General features: G+C 40.0%; 5 protein-coding genes and 1 long non-coding RNA gene across 6 annotated transcripts; 2 read left to right on the top strand and 4 right to left on the bottom strand.

The window, feature by feature from the left end:
• The first annotated feature begins 5,243 nt into the window (after window positions 1-5,243).
• On the top strand, window positions 5,244-7,044 carry LOC145133713 (uncharacterized). Its single transcript, XR_013718695.1, has 3 exons — window positions 5,244-5,356; window positions 5,447-5,531; window positions 6,884-7,044. It is a non-coding gene; the product is annotated as an uncharacterized LOC145133713 (long non-coding RNA).
• A 762-nt stretch (window positions 7,045-7,806) lies between these two features.
• On the bottom strand, window positions 7,807-8,253 carry LOC145131448 (uncharacterized). Its single transcript, XM_079066129.1, has one exon. It carries the CDS (start codon window positions 8,251-8,253, stop codon window positions 7,807-7,809), a length of 447 nt encoding a protein of 148 aa, XP_078922255.1.
• An 18-nt stretch (window positions 8,254-8,271) lies between these two features.
• Window positions 8,272-8,769, bottom strand: LOC145131449 (uncharacterized). Its single transcript, XM_079066130.1, has one exon. The coding sequence runs from the start codon at window positions 8,767-8,769 to the stop codon at window positions 8,272-8,274; it is 498 nt and encodes a 165-aa protein (XP_078922256.1).
• A 28-nt stretch (window positions 8,770-8,797) lies between these two features.
• On the bottom strand, window positions 8,798-9,355 carry LOC145131450 (uncharacterized). Its single transcript, XM_079066131.1, has one exon. The coding sequence runs from the start codon at window positions 9,353-9,355 to the stop codon at window positions 8,798-8,800; it is 558 nt and encodes a 185-aa protein (XP_078922257.1).
• Window positions 9,356-13,117: 3,762 nt separating this feature from the next.
• Window positions 13,118-13,770, bottom strand: LOC145133349 (auxin-induced protein 15A-like). Its single transcript, XM_079068292.1, has one exon. It carries the CDS (start codon window positions 13,569-13,571, stop codon window positions 13,269-13,271), a length of 303 nt encoding a protein of 100 aa, XP_078924418.1. The 5' UTR covers window positions 13,572-13,770; the 3' UTR covers window positions 13,118-13,268.
• Window positions 13,771-15,450: 1,680 nt separating this feature from the next.
• Window positions 15,451-19,984, top strand: LOC145131451 (protein FAR1-RELATED SEQUENCE 5-like). The gene is made up of 10 exons (XM_079066132.1): window positions 15,451-15,456; window positions 15,634-15,735; window positions 16,319-16,371; window positions 16,806-16,840; window positions 16,961-17,036; window positions 17,513-18,331; window positions 18,412-18,607; window positions 18,920-19,093; window positions 19,178-19,476; window positions 19,750-19,984. Exons 1-10 carry the CDS (start codon window positions 15,451-15,453, stop codon window positions 19,982-19,984), a joined length of 1,995 nt encoding a protein of 664 aa, XP_078922258.1.
• The last annotated feature ends 234 nt before the right edge of the window (window positions 19,985-20,218 follow it).

Raw genomic sequence — 20,218 nt, forward strand, 5'->3', positions numbered from 1 at the left:
CGCAACCTTAACCTTCACCGGCCGGGCCCTTACTTGGTGGAACTGCCGGGTTAAGTCACTTACTCTCGAAGTGGCTAGCTCCATAACCTGGGCAGAACTAAAAACGTTGATGATGAAGGAGTACTGCCCGAGAGGTGAAATTCAAAAGCTGGAACAAGAACTCTGGAACCTCAGGATGACGGGCTCTGACCTTGAAACCTACACCACCCGATTCAATGAATTGGCTCTCCTCTGCCCAACAATGGTTACTCCGGAGGAGAAAAAGGTGGAGCGATACCTTTGGGGACTGTCTCTCCACGTGCAAAGTAGTGTCCTGGCTTCAAGGCCAACTACTTTTGACAGTGCCAGGGAGCTGGCACAACAACTTGTTGACCACCGAGCCGGTCATAATACTACAACCACCACCACTGATAAATCAAAAGGGGGAAACAACAAAAGGAAGTTCTGGAACGAAAAGAAGAGCCAACCAGCACAGGACCCCGCTAAGAAGCAACAAATTGTTGCTGTCCATGCTGCCACTAATGCTGCCACTACTGCTACCACTCCAGCACCACCGAAGCCATATGCGGGAAAACTACCTAAGTGCAACAAGTGCAACTTTCACCACAATGGTGCTTGTAGGGAGATGCACTGTAACAACTGCGACAGGAAGGGGCACACTGCTCGTTTCTGTAAAGCGCCGGCTCAACCAATCAACCAAGTCGCCAGTACGGGGGCAACCCGGACCTGCTACAACTGTGGAGACGCAGGTCACTTCAAAAGAGACTGCCCCAAAGCACAAGCCCCTAATGCTGGTGGAGTAGGAAGAGTCCTGGCAATAGGACACGGGGAAGCAGTCGAGGATCCCACGGTGGTTACCGGTACGTTTCTCCTCAATAACTCTTATGCATGTGTACTATTCGATAGTGGAGCGGAGAGGAGTTTCGTGAGCCACCAATATAAACATTTACTTGAACAAAATCCCCAATCACTAAAGGATACTTATGTAGTAGAAATGGCAAATGGGAAAATAGAAAGCACTAGCGATATATACTCAGAATGTAATCTCACTCTAGACAACCATACATTTAAAATTGACCTGATGCCAGTCACCATAAAAAGCTTCGACGTAATCATCGGGATGGATTGGTTAGTTCCTCACCGTGCCGACATTCTATGTTACGAAAGGGCCGTTCGCCTCAATCTACCAAATGACGAAACCCTTCTTATCTATGGTGACAAACCTAGTGCGAATTTACAAATCATCTCATGCATCAAAGCCCAAAAGTATCTCCGGAAGGAGTACCACGCCTTCTTAGCCCACATAGTAGACAAGAAACAAGACGTGAAAGACATCAAGGACATCCCCGAAGTGTGTAACTTCCCGGATGTGTTCCCAGAGGATCTTCCTGGTGTACCACTCGCACGACAAGTCGATTTCAGAATTGACTTAATACCCGGAGCTACCCCCGTAGCCAGAGCTCCATACCGCCTCGCACCATCAGAAATGCAGGAGTTGTCCAGTCAATTAACCGAGCTTTTGAACAAAGGGTTCATCAGACCAAGCTTCTCACCTTGGGGAGCACCAGTCCTTTTTGTAAAGAAGAAGGACGGATCCTTTCGCATGTGCATCGATTATCGGGAACTAAACAAGCTCACCATCAAAAACCGATATCCTCTGCCCCGAATCGACGACCTTTTCGACCAACTCCAAGGAGCAAATTTCTTCTCAAAGATCGACCTAAGGTCAGGCTACCATCAACTACGAGTTCAAGAAGAAGATATTCCCAAAACTGCATTCAGAACTCGCTATGGACACTACGAGTTTGTGGTGATGTCCTTCGGTTTAACAAACGCACCTGCGGTATTCATGGACCTAATGAATAGAGTGTGTCGACCCTACCTAGACAAGTTTGTAATCGTATTCATCGACGATATCTTGATCTACTCGCGAAGCGAGGAGGAGCATCGCCTACATCTACGCCAAGTGCTAGAGACGCTAAGAGCGGAGAAGCTTTATGCTAAGTTCTCTAAGTGTGAATTCTGGATTAGAGAAGTGGATTTCCTTGGACATGTGGTAAGTGAGAAAGGCATACATGTGGATCCCTCCAAGATCAAGGCAATCGAGAATTGGTCAGCACCCAAGACGCCAACCGAAATTCGACAATTCCTTGGGCTTGCTGGCTACTATCGAAGATTTATACAAAACTTCTCCAAGATTGCGAAACCACTCACCACTTTGACGCAGAAAGGTGTGATATTCAAGTGGGAAAATAAACAAGAAACTGCTTTCCAAACGTTAAAACAAGCCCTATGCAGCGCACCGATCTTGTCTCTCCCAGAGGGAACCGAGGACTTCGTAGTGTACTGTGATGCTTCGAATCAAGGCCTCGGATGTGTGCTCATGCAGAGAGGGAAGGTTATCGCGTATGCATCGAGACAGCTTAAGACGCACGAGGTTAATTATACTACGCACGACCTGGAATTAGGAGCAGTGGTATTCGCTTTGAAGATCTGGAGACACTACCTCTACGGCACGAAATGCACTATCTTCACTGATCACAAAAGTGTTCAGCATATCCTCAATCAGAAAGAGCTCAACATGCGACAGAGGAGATGGGTGGAGTTGCTGAATGACTACGAGTGCGAAATTCGTTATCATCCGGGCAAGGCCAATGTAGTGGCCGATGCTCTAAGCAGGAAGGAGTACTCGGGCCGCCGAGTAAAATCCTTAACAATGACAATCCATTCCCACCTGACCATACAAATCAAGGAAGCTCAACTGGAAGCTTTGAAACCAGAAAAGGTGGCAGGAGAGACATTAAGGGGAATGGATAAAAACTTAGAAGTCAAGGAGGATGGAGCACGTTATATCATGAACCGGATTTGGACACCGAAGTTCGGTGGACTCCGAGATGTCGTCATGAATGAAGCACACAAGACTCGATACTCCATCCATCCCGGGTCGGATAAGATGTATCTGGACCTCAAGAAATTATACTGGTGGCCGAACATGAAAGCTGAGATTGCTACCTATGTGAGCAAGTGCCTGACTTGCGCTAAGGTCAAAACCGAATACCAGAAACCATCCGGGCTATTACAACAGCCGGATATACCTGAGTGGAAGTGGGAACGAATAACAATGGACTTCATAACCAAGCTGCCTAAGACATCGGGCGGTCTTGACACAATATGGGTAATTGTAGACAGATTGACCAAATCAGCACACTTTCTTCCAATAAAAGAAACCGACAAGATGGAGAAGCTGACTAGAACGTACATCAGAGAGATTGTACGACTCCATGGTGTGCCGATATCCATTATCTCCGATAGAGATAGTAGATTTACCTCACGGTTTTGGCAGTCTCTACAAAAATCATTGGGAACTAGGCTTGACATGAGTACGGCCTACCACCCACAAACCGACGGACAGAGCGAGCGAACCATTCAAACGTTGGAAGACATGTTAAGAGCTTGTGTGATAGACTTCGGTAAAGCATGGGATACCCATCTACCGCTTATCGAATTCTCCTACAATAACAGCTATCATACTAGCATCAAAGTCGCTCCATTCGAAGCTCTTTACGGTCGCAAATGCAGATCACCCCTGTGTTGGGCTGAGGTGGGGGATACACAGCTAGCTAGAGGGCAAGTCTCTAATAGCACTCTCACCGGTCCAGAAATCATCCGCGAAACCACCGAAAAGATCGTACAAATCCGAGCACGACTTAAAGCCTCAAGAGACCGACAGAAAAGCTACGCGGACAAGCGGAGGAAACCCTTGGAATTCCAGGTGGGAGACCGAGTCCTTTTGAAAGTCTCACCCTGGAAAGGCTTGATACGCTTCGGAAAGCGTGGGAAGCTGAATCCAAGATACATAGGACCTTTTGAGATTCTCGCTAGAATCGGCCCCGTAGCTTACAAACTCAATCTACCCCGCGAACTTAGTAATGTGCATCCTACCTTCCACGTCTCGAACTTGAAAAAGTGCCTATCCGATGAGACTCTCATTATTCCACTCGAGGAAATCGAGATCAATGAGAGCCTCAACTTCGTGGAAGAACCTGTGGAGATCATGGACCGGGAAATCAAACGAACGAAACAAAGTCGTATTCCCATCGTGAAGGTACGTTGGAACGCTAAACGAGGACCCGAATTCACCTGGGAACGCGAGGATCAGATGAAACAAAAGTATCCACATCTCTTCCCAAACTCTTGAAATCCCAGTCAAAATGAAAATTTCGGGACGAAATTCCTTCTAACGGGGGGATGATGTGACAACCGTCAAATTTCGGTCAATTCAAAGTCAACAAGTCAAACCGGTCAACTCCAATAACCCTTGTATGCTAGGGTTTACGTTATGTAATCACTATACAATTCGCTATTTTAATGAGAAATCATCATTTGGAAAGTTCATGTGTTTGATTTTCCTTAGCCTTAACAATGCTAAACAACAAACCAAAGCGATAAAACACTATTGCACAATCATCGGGATTGTGTAAGACACTAAATCATGGCTTAACGGGGTTTATGGACCTTTCGTTGCGAAGCCGGACACTCAAAAAGATCACAAACGAAACCTCTCACAATCTCTTTCACTCAACCTCTCTCTATTAAAATCTCTCCCAAATCTCTCCCGAATCTCTCCCAAATCTCTCTCAAAAGTTCCTTTAATTTTTTGTAATCATTCGGGCCATCCCGACCCTTAACTGGGTCAAAAACCACTTGAAACGGGGTAAAAACGGGTAAAATAGGCTTAAGGACCCAAAACTGAAGCTTCAGGACCGAAGTCCCTGTCATAAAGGAAGACGACACACATTTGTCTGTCGTAAACTTACGACTCGCGTGTTTAGGACACGCAATGAGTATCAAGGAAGCCCCTGTCATAAAAGAAGACGACATGCATGTTTGCGTGTCATAATTTTTCCGATTTTTCGACTACGACTTCGTTTTAACTCCGTTTTTCATTATTTTAACGTGGGATTTTCACCCAAAACTTTATTTTATAAACTAAGGCCCCAAAATATATAAATCTCCAGGGTTTTTATAAAAATGTATTAAAAGAATTGGTGGTTGGACTAATTATTGAGGGAATATTTGCTTTTCCTTATTTTATGACAAAAGCAAGCCACCACCACCTCACTCTATGATCATCCACTCTTTCCCACTACTCCTTGTCTCCTTAGTGGACCTTTACAACCAATCTCCAGCTCTTCCCACGTTCTAAGAGCTGGAGGATTGATCCTCTCTCTTCATCCTCCATAAAAACTCTTTCATTCTACACTTAGCAACCAAGAACACTCTCCAAAATTCTCTCATCTTTTCTCTCAACTTCAAGAACTTCAAGGCTTTCTCCAGGGATTTCTTGCTTCAATTAGTAAGTATCTTCATCATTCACATAATTATTAAACTCCATTCTACTCAAATCATTGATATCTTACACAAGTTCCATCTTATTCGGTGTTAGATTTTCGAATCATCAAGACATCTTCTTAGTGTTCTTGAGTTGAACACTTCCTCTCTCTCACTTTCATCCACTGAAACCACATAAAGTGAGTTCATACCATACATTTACATGTTTTTCTTAAGTTTTAAGGGGGGAATACAAGTAAAATCATCAAGAACACAATTAAACTTTTTCTAACAGATTGCATCAGAAAAGATGGACGTTAATCACGGACTGTTTTGGCTAACTTAAAAATTTTAGTTTTCAAAACTGTTTCAGATGCAAGTAGTTCAAACTCTTAGCTTTAAAATGACTACTTGCACACCTCCAAATGATTTTTCTACAATTAATGGTGATTTTTACAAAACTGCCTGTCATTTCAGAGGCAAACCCCGACCAGTCTGTGATTATGAACATTTTCACCTCTGTTAGAGATCACTAAAAATCATGATAAAATTCACGAACAAACTAGACTCATATTCCAAACTCTCAAAATTTGCGGATTTGGATTTAGAGCTGTGATGATTTTTCTATAAATTTTCTAAGAACGGTAACAGAAACTGTTTTTAACGAAAAGTTGCTGTTAATTTCATTTCATCTTGTAACATGTTGAGCAAGGTGTATATCTTTATGTGACTATATGTTACTGCAATATATGACATTTTATCTTAATATTTAGACACACATCAGTTTACAAATGGATTTGGTCATATAAAATATAAAGAATAACAAGTGATTATAATCAAAGTACAATCGATACATTCAAACATTAAATAAACTATTTTGAATATAGTTTGCATACATTACCACGTACTACCCTTGGTTGATAAACTATAATAGGTATAGTTTATGATACATTACATAACACATACATTTAAAAAGGGTACATTTATACAAAGGATATTTTCATTAAGCAAGGTACGGCCATACGGTACCAAGTTTTCATAACACGAAATTCCGTTATTGACTTTGTGAGACAATTACTTCAAATTACCATTAAGTCCTGTATTGTAACCAGAGTCTCCTTGAGGGAGAGCGTGATACTTGTGTATAGATCTATATTGGGTTTGACAAACCCACACCTAAACTGCATGCAACAGTTAGACCGATAGGTCTGGGGTGACAAATGTCATAACATTTCCGATGCCTGAAGAACGTCGTTTTAGGCAACCTTGGTCATAGTATGGTTATAATAAACTCACATAAAGTATTAACAAACATTGGAATTTACGGGAACTTCATTAAAATTTAACGAGTTTATGTCGATTTAAACTTGCATTGTTTTACTATAAATATGACAAATTACTTGTACATTTCGGTCTTTGGGTTTTAAGACTACATTTACACATTAAGGAAAATATTGGATTTTTCTAACACAAATACTACTTTTACAAATGAAAAGCTTATGAACTCACCAACCTTTGTGTTGACACTTTTTCAAACAACTTGTATTCTCAGGAAATCATTAAACAGGTAATCAAGTGCTTTTGAGGATGGGACGCTAAGGCGTCTACTATTTCATATTTTATCAACATATTGTAATTGATTCGTAAACATGTAATTCATACAATGATGTAATATTTTTTCAATTATATATATGTTGGTTGTGTTTGCTTGAATTACTATTACAATTGCTGTTATGATACTATACATGAAGTCCTCCACCCCCGGACGTTTCCGCCATCCTTGGTTTGGGGGTGTGACAAAAAGGATGCACCCTCGGACTCACAAGGTAAGCTCTTCTCGCTAAAATAAGACACCACAAACCCTAGATACCTTCTAACTTGACCGTCGGAGCGTTCTTCCGGGAGCACCCTCCCGGGAAACGGCTGACGGCCTTTTTTTCTTGTGATCTTGCAGAGGCAACGAGGAACCCGATTCACCAGTGTTAATCTGGCGGAAGCCCAGGTCGCATCACTGGGCAACTGGGGCTATTTTCCACTTCGTCTTTAAAAGAAAAACTTCTTCAAGTTTCTAGCGTTCCATGTTCTTGGTATCCGCCTCCCTTCCACTGTTTCCAACACATACGCGCCATTCCTATTTGCTTCTATGACCTTATACGGGCCCTCCCATACCGGGCCCAGATTGCCTTGAGGTTGGGTTCGACTTGCCTCGTTCCTTCTCAACACATACTCGCCTACCCTGAAAGCTTTCTCCTTCACCCTTTGATTGTAATACCTTTCTGTTACGCGCTTGTATGCAGCTTGGCGTATCTCCGACTTCTCGCGCCTCTCTTCGAGGACGTCCAGATTCAATCTTAGGTCTTGGGCATTGCTTTCTTTATCCGTGTTAACCGCTCTCAACATGCCAACCGTTATTTCATTGGGAAGTACAGCCTCCGTCCCATATGTTAGGCTGAACAGGGTCTCCCGTGTGCTCGTTCATGGAGTGGTTTTGTATGACCACAATACTGCCGGTATCTCCTCTGTCCAATTCCCCTTTGCCTTACCCAACCGTTTCTTGATGCCGTTCACAATGTTTCGATTGGACACTTCTGTTTGCCCATTAGCTTGTGGGTGCGCCACTGATGTGAACCGCTGATTTATCCCTTTACTGGCGTACCATTCTCTGAATCTTGTCATGATATTTTTCCATACAAACTTTATCATGTGTCTTCCTGATATACACGCTAGCGGTTCTGCTTCAATCCACTTTGTGAAGTAGTCTACTGCCACCACCATGTACTTCAGCTTTCCAGGTGCTCCTGGGAACGGGCCTACAATGTCTATGCCCCATTGGTAGAATGGCCATGGGCTGGATATGTTCTGCAGTGGTACTGGCGGGTTTGCTTGGACTGGAGCATAAGACTGGCATTCCCCACACTTCATAGTCACTCCCAGCGCGTCTTAGTGTACAGTGGGCCAATATATTCCCATTCGGAGCACTTTACCCGTTAAAGCTCTGGCCCCCTCGTGTGCTCCCGCCTGACCTGCGTGCGCCTCTTTTAGCGCCTCCATCCCTCTGGCCTGATCTACGCACTTCAACCATGGTGTCGTGAACCCTTTTCGATACAGCTCCCCGTTTATCAATGCATATGAGGGCGCCTTGATACGTATCTTCCTAGCTTCACTGTGGTCGTCTGGTAGTACTCCCCTTCGCAAATACTCCATAAATGGTGTCATCCATGTGGGCCCAGTTGTTGTCAAAGTATTTACTTGCTGTTCGTCTATACTCCTTTCCCTGAGCACTTCTACCAAAACCTTCTTCGATAGATGATCGAAACATGTAGATGCCAACTTGCTTAAAGCGTCTGCCCTTTTATTCTCGCTTCGAGGTATTTGCTTAATCGTGAACTGTCTGAAGGACTGGATCAGTTGTCTCACCATTCTCACATACCTCTCCATTATCTGATCTCTTGCCTCAAAACTTCCGTTATAATCTTAAATCCGTTAGAGCTGTCACAGCCTTCGCTCCCATTTGTTTGGCTAGGCGCAACCCTGCGAGCAAGGCTTCATACTCCGCCTCGTTATTTGAGGTGTGGAAGTCAAACCGAAGAGCGTAGGCCACTTCCTCTCCCTCTGGGCTAGTCAAGATTAAGCCTGCCCCCGAGCCTTCCCTGTTGGATGCCCCATCGGTATATAGCATCCATGAACAGTTGTTGGATGGGACTTCCTCTACCGCCCAGATTCTTTCCTTGGCTGAGCTTCCTTCGTCTGGAATTTCGAGCAAGAAATCAGCCAGTGCTTGCCCCTTAATGCTTGTCCTTGGACGATAGCTTATCTCATGCTCCCCCAACTCAATTGCCCACTTTGCTAACCGGCTCGACGTTTCCGGCTTAAGTAATATCTGTTTGATGGGGCAATTTGTCAGTACCTCTATTTGGTGTGCTTGGAAGTAGCGCCTCAAACGTCGTGCTGCGTAAATGAGCGTCAGGACTAGCTTTTCCAGGGTGGGGTAATTGAGTTCAGGAACCTGTAATGCCCTACTCATGAAGTATACCGACTTCTGCTCTCCTTCCCTTAGCGTGTCGTGGGCCAATATATTCCCATTCAGAGCACTTTACCCGTTAAATCTCTGGCCCCCTCGTGTGCTCCCGCCTGACCTGCGTGCGCCTCTTTTAGCGCCTCCATCCCTCTGGCCTGATCTACGCACTTCAACCATGGTGTCGTGAACCCTTTTCGATACAGCTCCCCGTTTATCAATGCATATGAGGGCGCCTTGATACGTATCTTCCTAGCTTCACTGTGGTCGTCTGGTAGTACTCCCCTTCGCAAATACTCCATAAATGGTGTCATCCATGTGGGCCCAGTTGTTGTCAAAGTATTTACTTGCTGTTCGTCTATACTCCTTTCCCTGAGCACTTCTACCAAAACCTTCTTCGATAGATGATCGAAACATGTAGATGCCAACTAGCTTAAAGCGTCTGCCCTTTTATTCTCGCTTCGAGGTATTTGCTTAATCGTGAACTGTCTGAAGGACTGGATCAGTTGTCTCACCATTCTCACATACCTCTCCATTATCTGATCTCTTGCCTCAAAACTTCCGTTATAATCTTAAATCCGTTAGAGCTGTCACAGCCTTCGCTCCCATTTGTTTGGCTAGGCGCAACCCTGCGAGCAAGGCTTCATACTCCGCCTCGTTATTTGAGGTGTGGAAGTCAAACCGAAGAGCGTAGGTCACTTCCTCTCCCTCCGGGCTAGTCAAGATTAAGCCTGCCCCCGAGCCTTCCCTACTGGATGCCCCATCGGTATATAGCGTCCATGAACAGTTGTTGGATGGGACTTCCTCTACCGCCCAGATTCTTTCCTTGGCTGAGCTTCCTTCGTCTGGAATTTCGAGCAAGAAATCAGCCAGTGCTTGCCCCTTAATGCTTGTCCTTGGACGATAGCTTATCTCATGCTCCCCCAACTCAATTGCCCACTTTGCTAACCGGCTCGACGTTTCCGGCTTAAGTAATATCTGTTTGATGGGGCAATTTGTCAGTACCTTTATTTGGTGTGCTTGGAAGTAGCGCCTCAAACGTCGCGCTGCGTAAATGAGCGCCAGGACTAGCTTTTCCAGGGTGGGGTAATTGAGTTCAGGAACCTGGAAAATAGCCCCAGTTGCCCAGTGATGCGACCTAAGCTTCAGCCGGATTAATACTGGTGAATCAGGTTCCTCGTTGCCTCTGCAAGATCACAAGAAAGAGAGGCCGTCAGCCGTTTCCCGGGAGGGTGCTCCCGGAAGAACGCTCCGACGGTCAAGTTAGAAGGTATCTAGGGTTTTTGGTGTCTTCTTTTGGAGAGAAGAGCTTACCTTGTGAGTCCGATGGTGCATCCTTTTATACCTAGCGCTCCTGCCCAGTCCGTACTGGACATGATGGCTTTTTGGGGAGACAAGATCAGAGGCGCTGATTGGAGGATCGTGCATCCTCAATCGTTAGAGCGCTCTTATTGGCTCTGGCGGTAATGGCCTGATCCATTGTTTGTCCCTCGCCTGGGCATTCTGTCCCCAGAGGCGCTGGCGGGCGCTGAGCCCGCTGGGCTTAGCCCGGCTGGAACGCTCGACGCTCTGGTTAGGCACGATTCTGTCGTGCCGTCTTAGGCATGTCATCACCAGCCTTGTTGGGGGCTCCCTTGCCATCCTTGCTGGGGACTCTCCTGCTGGCCCGGCTTGACGCTCCCTTGCCAGCCTGATGACACATGGTTTATATGACCGAGTCCAATCCAATGTCATTGGCCGCATACCAATAACATCGGACTGGGGGGACTTGATGATGTATGGTCTATTAGCATGAACTAGACCATTCTAGCGTGCCATCCCTGCCTGGTGCGCTCCTGCCAGCCTCGCCGGGGACTCCCTCGCCAGCCTTGCTGGGGACTCCCTGCCGGCCCGACCTGGCGCTCCCTGGCCTGACTCTCCCTTGCCAGCCTTGCCGGGGACTCCCTTGTCAGCCTCGTTGGGGACTCTCCTGCCGGTTCGACCTGGCGCTCCCTTACCAGCCATTCCTGGTGCGCGCCCGCCAGCCTTGCCTGGTGCGCGCTCGCCAGCCCCGCCCGACGCCTCCGGGCGGCCTCGCCCAGCTCCTTGCTAGTTGGGCCTGAATTGGGCTGGCCCAAGGCCTGACCTAATTCCCCTTGACCTAATTGTCCCCTATATAATGAATAGTATCTCCTCCATGGAGAGGGATCTTCCCCACGACTCAGCCGCCGCCCTATACTCTGGCCGGGTGGCTCAGCCGCCACCCGCCGCCGTCAGCCACCATACACCACCACCAACACCAAGATGGTCCTCTCTAGCTAAAGAGAGCCATCTCAGATCTACCAGATGATCTAACTTGACCGTCGGAGTCCGCTCCCGGGCACAGTCCCTGGGGCGGCTCTAACGACTTTGCTATGTGATGTCCAGATCTCCGCTACAGCAGAAGACCAGAAGAATCGCCGAAGGTCGATGTCGCATCATAAACTAAACCCACAAATCAAATTGTAGAAAATCAAATCAATATATATAGTAAACCCAGAAGTCAGTAACATGTTTGCTTTGTTTAAACCAAAAACAATCTCAAAAACTTTCAGAAACTTAGAACACACCCTCAACGAGTTTGATTCAAAAACTCTAAATCAGTACCGAAAACTAAGAATACGTTTCTTCAGGCGTGCGATGGTGACTAACAATCGAACGTCGGAGATGGACACATGGCGTATGAGCGGGTTTTTTTTATCTCACCAAAAATTCCCCCTAATCTGATGTATGTTACAGGTGTGTGGTGGTGACTAACAATCGGAGGACTAATTTTAGTGGTGACAGTGTGAGTTGAAGAATATGAGAAGGAGAAGTTGAACTGTTTCTTGAGGTTTTTAAGATCGGCGGTGAAGGTGAGGTTTTTCAGATCGACAGTGAAGGTGAGGTTTTTCTGATCGGCAACAAAGGTTTTGGGTTTTTTGATCGACGACTGTAAAGGTTCTTTGGGTAGGTGATGACGCCGGTGAAAGAGATATGCTTCAGATCTGGCGATGGAGAGGGATGTTTTTGAGTGGCAGAAAAATCTAGTTGGAGATAGAGGTGGCACACGGTGGTGGGGACGAACGGCGGTCAAAATCGATGGTTATGGGGTATGTGTTTTAAAGATCGAACCGTGAAGATGTTCTTCAGTTATTGAGTATTTATCAAACACAACGAGAGAGAGAGAGAGAGAGAGAGAGAGAGAGAGAGAGAGAGAGAGAGAGAGAGAGAGAGAGAGAGAGAGAGAGAGAGAGAGAGAGAGAGAGAGAGAGAGGTGGGTCCCGTATTTTTTATTAATAAAACTTTAAATTAAATAGAAAAAATATTTAAAAAAATGTATCGTAAGTGCATTTTAGTGTTTTCAGTTTTATAAGGGACCAAATCCATAAACAAACATGGTCAAAAGAACCATGAAGCCAAAAAAGTCACAGTTTGAATTAAACTTCAGAGAAAATGCATATCGTGGACATTTTTGCAATTTTGTCTTTTAATCTTTTAAATTTCAAAACTTCAAGAAGATGAAACATAAGAGTTTAAGTTGTTTAAAACTTTGAGATAAAACAAGTTTTTAATGATAAAATTACCACCAATAAATAATAGATTATGAGAACCATAAATTATGATAAGATTGATGGATAGTAGAAATAAATGAGTCTAATTGTACAAGGGAAAGATGGAAGATTATATGGTCATGTGAAGCAAAGTCGAGAAAGAAAAAAATTTCAGATTAATATGATTAAAGATATATTAGTTATCTTGAACCATATTATTTTGAACAATCTCCCTTATTAAAGATAAATTAATAATTACTTTTGAAACATTTCTACATACTAATTAAATGTTTTGTCATTGACGTAACGTATACAACTATACACCTCAAAAAGAATTGAAGAAATTAAGACTGATTGTCGGTCTAAAACTATTATGAAGCATGCAATAGGGCTGTGAGCTCAAAAAAATGATCTTCTTCGCATGAAATAGTTAGGCCTCCCATTGGATGATCAAACCCAAATTCTTCCTCCGACAGACGCAACAAGTCCTGAAATAACGGTTGTTCCAAGTATGATACCGGGACGACAAACCGCCTCTTTTGGTTTTCACCAACATACACTGCCAGGTGACCTCTCGGCACATCCCTTTGATAATTGCTGTTGCGAATGGAGTTCAATCTGGTAAAACATTTTACACTGGAAACCAACGAAGAAGACAACCGCATAAGACCCATGCGTAGGAATTTGAGAAAAAAATAGAGATGTAAATATGTTCCTTAAAGAACACGATTGCAAAGTAGCTTTAGATCTCAAGTCGGGATTGGATATGAAACTTGTAGTTTGAAAATGGTTAAGGCATGTATTTATAGCTAGCTTGGCAACTTGTCTAGAAGAGAGAGCCTCACATGGCTTTCCTCCCCAGCATCTTTTCCGAGAAAGTGCTTAATTAAAGAGGCGCGTATAAGTCGGATACAGAAGCAACTATTTAAATTTTAATGTAAACTTCCTCCGTCACTAGAAAACGTTTTGTACACATTTCTTTTTTGTTTATTACTTATAATTATAAAAAATTATAATTATAAAATATTTACATGTAAACATATAACCAGAACACCAATGATTAAATGTTATAGCGAAGAAAACTATTTTTTGTAATTTTTCTACTTATGGATTTCTAAAATGTGGATTTTAAACAATTACTATATAACTGAAACTGGTAGCATTTAATAATAATAAATCACAATCAAGATGGCTTAGTATTTATCCCAAGGAAATTAAACATCCCAAAAAAAAATTGTCCCGGGTATAAATCTCAAAGACTTTAACTTAAGGGTGACTTTAAAAAAAAAATCATTTCAAGATATCATAATTAAAATTAGATACTTTCTTAGATAACATGAGGACCATGTGATGCAGCATTTCTAGTGTGCTAAGTTCACGTGTTTAATGGTCCGTTATAGTATCGAATGTGTGATGTGAAAAATGAAATAATTGTAGTGATTTTGCTGCCAAAGTCATTGAATGGATTCTAAAATGGTGCGGTTCTCCGCGTGATGGAGCTTGTTGATTTCACTGCTAAGTGGGGCAATCACGCTAGGAAACGCAAAATATTCACATCAATAACTTCTCTACCAAGATTACGGATAATGTAACTTCTCTTTCATTCATTTGGTTTAAGCATAGGAGAGGTAATGAGTTTGGTAATTGGCAATACAGTGGTGCTGTTCCCCTTTCCTTTGTATATAAGAGTACCTTGTGTTTTTTGTCCTACACTCTAATTGCCCTTTCAAAAAAAAAAGAAAAAAAAAAAAAATGTAGTGAATACTAGAAAAATGAGAAGTCGATATTTGGATTCAGAAGCTCACATGCAAGGAATTTGAATCAGAGGCATCTTTCTCGTTCCATATATATTAGCCACTATCTTTGCAGTGCAATAATTAAGTGTTCAACCACTTGACTTGACTTTCAAAAGCATAAAAAAGTTAACTATTGTTTTTTGATTAGTGACGGTGTAAAGTATTGACAATGGTGAAGTAGGCAAATGCTGTCTCCAGACTATTCCAACCACACTTTATTTTTATAATTGTACGGTAAATTACTGAAAACGTCCGTACGCGTTTGGTCCCTAACATGTTTTTTTTACTTGGACCGTCCCCATAATTTCTTTTTGCTGTACGTTTCGTCCCTAACAGGCATAAAAATCTTTTTATACCCTTATTATATATATATATATATATATATATATATATATATATATATATAGAGAGAGAGAGAGAGAGAGAGAGAAGTTCAAGTGTTCAAAGTAATTATTATATGATTGTATGCATAAATGTGAACCAATCATTCTTAAAGGGTATTAGTGTAATCTTACCATATAATTAATATTATACTGAGTTAATTAAAATTTGATTGATTTCAATCAAATTCGTAAATATCATGCTATTAAATATAGATCTTATCAACGAAAATAATATATATATATATATATATATATATATATATATATATATATATATATATATATATATATATATGCATCATATACGTTTTATTCTATTGCAGACTGATCGTTCATCATCTTCATATCATATTTTTTATTCTAATATTTCGTTAATGGAGGTATGTTGTTCATACAATATTTATTTTGTTATTGTTGACTAATTGTTCATCATATGCATATAATTTTTGTTCTCTTGATAGTGCAGATTAATTGTTCATCAGATTCATATCATATTTGTTCTTATGATATTTCATTGATGAAATTCATATTTTGAATTATATTTGTGTGATTTTCAGAATAAAGATAATGTTGATAACAATAACAATGACTTTTCTGATAACAATGGTCGGAATGTCAAGCAATCCAAAGTGAATCAAGATTTGAAGAAAAAAAAAGATGTGAATTTGTTTTGGTGTTGGTCATGATAGGAGGAACTGTCCTCAAACATTGGTCAAGAGAGAGTAGATGTTTATTTCGTCAAGATATATTAGAAATTGAATAATGTTTTCAATTTAGTCTTATCAGATGTTATGGAGTTTTATTTCAGTCTAATAATGATATGGATTCATGAATTTTAGGGGTTTATCCTTGTAAGTTTATGTTTTCATTAAATTAATATTAATAATTTTCATTTTGAGTTTGATTAAAATTTCATACATTTTGTTACTTATCATATGCTTACAGATATGTTGTTGTAAATGTATTTTGTTTTCATATTCGTATAGAATAATTCAGAATAATTCTTCGTAATTGTGTTATACATGATGTTTTATGCAAACATTCTGTTAGAATGATTGTTAATAAGATTTGTAGAATGTTAATGTGTATTACAAAATACAGAATAAACAAAAACACAATTTAATGTATGTTTTTAAATGCATTTTGTTTTTCTATTCGTATAGAATAAGTATTCCCAACATGCGTTTTAATTAATGATTATGCAAAGATTTTTTTAGAATTGTTCTTATCAAATTTTTGCAGATGTTAATTTGTATTAGAATATACAGAACAAACATGAGCAAAATAAATTTATTGTAATTCTTGTTTCACCTATTCTGACAGAATAAGAGTCTGGTAGAATTCTGTTAATTTGTATTAGAATATACAGAACAAACATGAACAAAATAAATTTATTGTAATTCTTGTTTCACCTATTCTGACAGAATAAGAGTCTGGTATCTTCATTGTTTTCTTATTATATGCGTTTATGCCGTAATTAATCAGAAATCATATGTAAATTCATACGAATTAATTTTTTTTTAAAGTTGGATGAATAAATTAATTAAAAGTCAATTTTACGCAGGATGATAAGTTGTGAAGTCTTATCTATGGAATGTATTATCTTTGGAATATGAATATGTCAAATATTTACAATATCATGATGAATAATAGGATTTTGTGTTGATTCTTATCTTTACAATGTTTCTAAAAATTCAAAAAATTAAATAATTGATAACAATGAATGCAGATATCACGCCTTTTTAGTTACATATCAATTACACGGTTTTTCCTTTTTTTTAATATATACTTAATTGGCTCAAAGTTTGTAAGATTGAATTTATTTTGCTTTCTCCAATCATCTGGTGTTCAATCGTGCTGTAAATTATCTTATGGATGATACAGTATCAGCTGGTGACGATCATATTCATGATCAACATGAATATTCTAATGATTATGCACATGATTATGAAGATTTCGGGTTAGCTGATCATGATTCTCTACATAATATCGATTTTCAAATAGTCGAGAATAGCAATCTAAATATAGGTGAAGTATCTTTATAAGTTTTTATACTTGTTAATTTTTATAAAAATTATGTTGAACTTGTATATTGTTTTTTGCAATATGGCGAAACATGCACTTGAAAAGATGAGGATCCATTAGAACACATTTAAAATCATATATATGGCAATTCCGAATATCACTTCGGTGATTGTAGTAATCATAACCCAGGTGATGTATTTTAATTATTTATTTGTTTTTTTATATATTTACGTATCCATTACACATATTCTACTTAAAAGATACAGAAAATGAAATCGAGTTCATTGATCATGAGGCAGATTATACTATAGCCGATGATAACATTGATTTACAGAAAGGTTAGTATACGAATAAGAAAATATTTTACTAAACTAAATTAATTCTTTGCGATTTTTTTCAAGTTGCATAAAGGTTAATCTTTTTTTTTGATGCTGAACAATCTCATGTTACACATGATTATCTTTCTCCTGGTGGATCATCTTATTGGATTCTTGTTGTTTCGGACCACATCAAACCTAAAATCAATTCAATTGTTGAATCATATAGTGCAACATTATCAATGTATAACAATTATGCATCGTTAGTAGGTTTTGATGTCAGGCATGGATCAATTAGAACAACCGAATCCGGTATTATCACACAACGACATTTGCTATGCAATCGGGAAGGTAAACCAAGAACCGCTAAAGTGGATACTCTAGACCCTCAACATAATAAGATTCAGAGAAGGAAAGACTCATTTAGGTGCGAATGCAAAGCGAAAATTGTTTTTATTCTAGTACATGGTACTAATAAATATATTGTTGCTGAATTTGTCGAACAACATAATCATGAGTTGTTTGGTAAGGACATGTTTTTGTCTCGTACAAAGAGGAAACTTGATTATTCTCAGGAGATGTTTATTCATAACTTGTCAAAGCAAAATATTGGTGCCTCAAGAGCACATAGATTGTATATCAGACTTCAGGGTGGGTCTGATATTCGAGGTGGGTTGGTTTCTGATTTCAAGAACAGTACGGAAAATCTCAATTCTTACATAGGTTCCAGGGACGCAAAATGCCTTGTAGTGAAGATGCTGGAAAGGAAAAAAAATATCCCAACTTTTTCTTTCGAGTTTAAAGTCGTGCAGAAAAAATTGAATGCGATTTTTTGGGCTGACGAAACCGCAAAGTACAACTATAATGCTTTTAGAGACGTTGTATCCCTTGATGCCACATTCATCATGAATAAGTATTTTTTAATTTTGCAATGTTATCACAATATTTTTTTTACTTCCAATAGCGCTAACTAATTTTTATATTTTAAAACAGATATGATATGGTTTTCGTACCGTTCACTGGGATAGATAACCATAAGAAATGTGTGACTTTTGGTGCTAGACTTTTGAGTAGAGAAGATGGTAGTTCTTATTCTTGGCTGCTTAGAGCATTTTTGAAAGCATTCAAGAAACAACCTACGCTTGTTCTTACAGATCAAGATCCAGCTTTAAACAAAGCTGTTACTGAAGTATTTACAATGTCATCACATAGGTTTTGTATGTGGCATATTACAAAAAAACTGCCAAACAAGGTGAATATTTTTTTATAATCAAAATACTGTAAATATGTTTATCTTGTTAGTACATATCGTTCTATCAGAATATAATTCTGTCAGAACAAAGGATCTGACAGAATTATACTGAAGTTATATAACGTAATTCGGCAAGAATATTTTACAAAATTCTATCAGAATTTACGTTTCATACCATTCATCTCCTTCATTCGACGTACGCCACCATTTTATATTTTACTCCAATATCTATTTTGTATTTTTATTCAGATAACATCCCAACTAGCCACAAACTCAACTTTTCGGAAGCGTTTTCACTCTATAATATCGAATTCTAAGCTAGAACCACATGAGTTTGAAAAGGCATGGCAATCTTGTTTACATGAGTTTAACATTTCAAATAACAAGTGGATGCAAGAGATGTATGGGTTGCGTAGACGTTGGGTACCTGCATTATTCAAGGACATACCGATGCCTGGACTTATGAGAACTACATCATTGTCTGAAGGCTAAAATTGGTCGTTTCAGAACAACACCCTTACCGGTTCTTATCTTTTAATGTTTATCATGACATTTGAGGGTGTTATGGAACGTCAAAGACGTAATCAATTTGTCAATGACTTTAACACTGCTACAACACTTCCTAGATTCATCACATCTAGTCCAATTGAACCACATGCTTCAAAGGTCTACACTCGTAAAATATTTTATCAGGTGCAGAAAGAGATTTCAGATTATGATAATACTTGTTTCCAAATGAGTGTGACTTCTAATAATGGTGTTGACACTATTATTGTATTGGAGAAGCAAAATGATCTAAGCACAATGTAACCATCAAGTCAGTTATTGGTGACAAACTTGAGTAATACCATTACGATTGTCTTATAGAGGATACCCAATACACGGTATGTTATTACTTCATTATATAATCATTTATTTTTAATCACATAATAAGACTTTATAACAAATACTCATATATTATCATACATATTCCAGGTTACACACTCAAAAATAGATGGTTCATACAAGTGTACCTGCATGCATTTTGAACATGTCGGTCTTTTGTGTAGGCACATATTCTGTGTCTTTAAATTCTACAGTATTGAACAGATTCCCGAAGAATACATTATGAGACAGTGGCGTTGGGATGTTATTCCAATAGAATTGCTTAAGAGGCGTTTCTTTAATTCTTTGCTATACTCAAATTCTAACATGACTGCTATTGAAATTTTTTCAAATGTAGATCGTTGCGTTTCATTTTTGAGCCATGATGCAGCAAAGTTAAGGTCATACCTTGAAGCGTTGAATAAGCTGAAGAAAAAAATTTGTAGATGATTGTCCAGCCCATGAGATGCCATCAAGAGAATCATTCTACAACCAGATTATATGTGTAGAATTAACTAATGATGTTCCAGATATTGAGAATCCATATGATATTCGTAATAAGGGAACTGGCAGTTGTGGTAAGATATTAAAATCAAAAAAAGAAATGTTGGAAAAAGTAAGTTCGAAGCCTAAGCGAAAGTGTGATTTATGTAAACAGATGGCTAACCATGATAAACAAAATTG

Source organism: Lactuca virosa, chromosome 8 (genome assembly GCF_052849685.1).
Source record: "Lactuca virosa cultivar CGN04683 chromosome 8, Lactuca_virosa_CGN04683_v6, whole genome shotgun sequence".
NCBI lineage: Eukaryota > Viridiplantae > Streptophyta > Magnoliopsida > Asterales > Asteraceae > Lactuca > Lactuca virosa.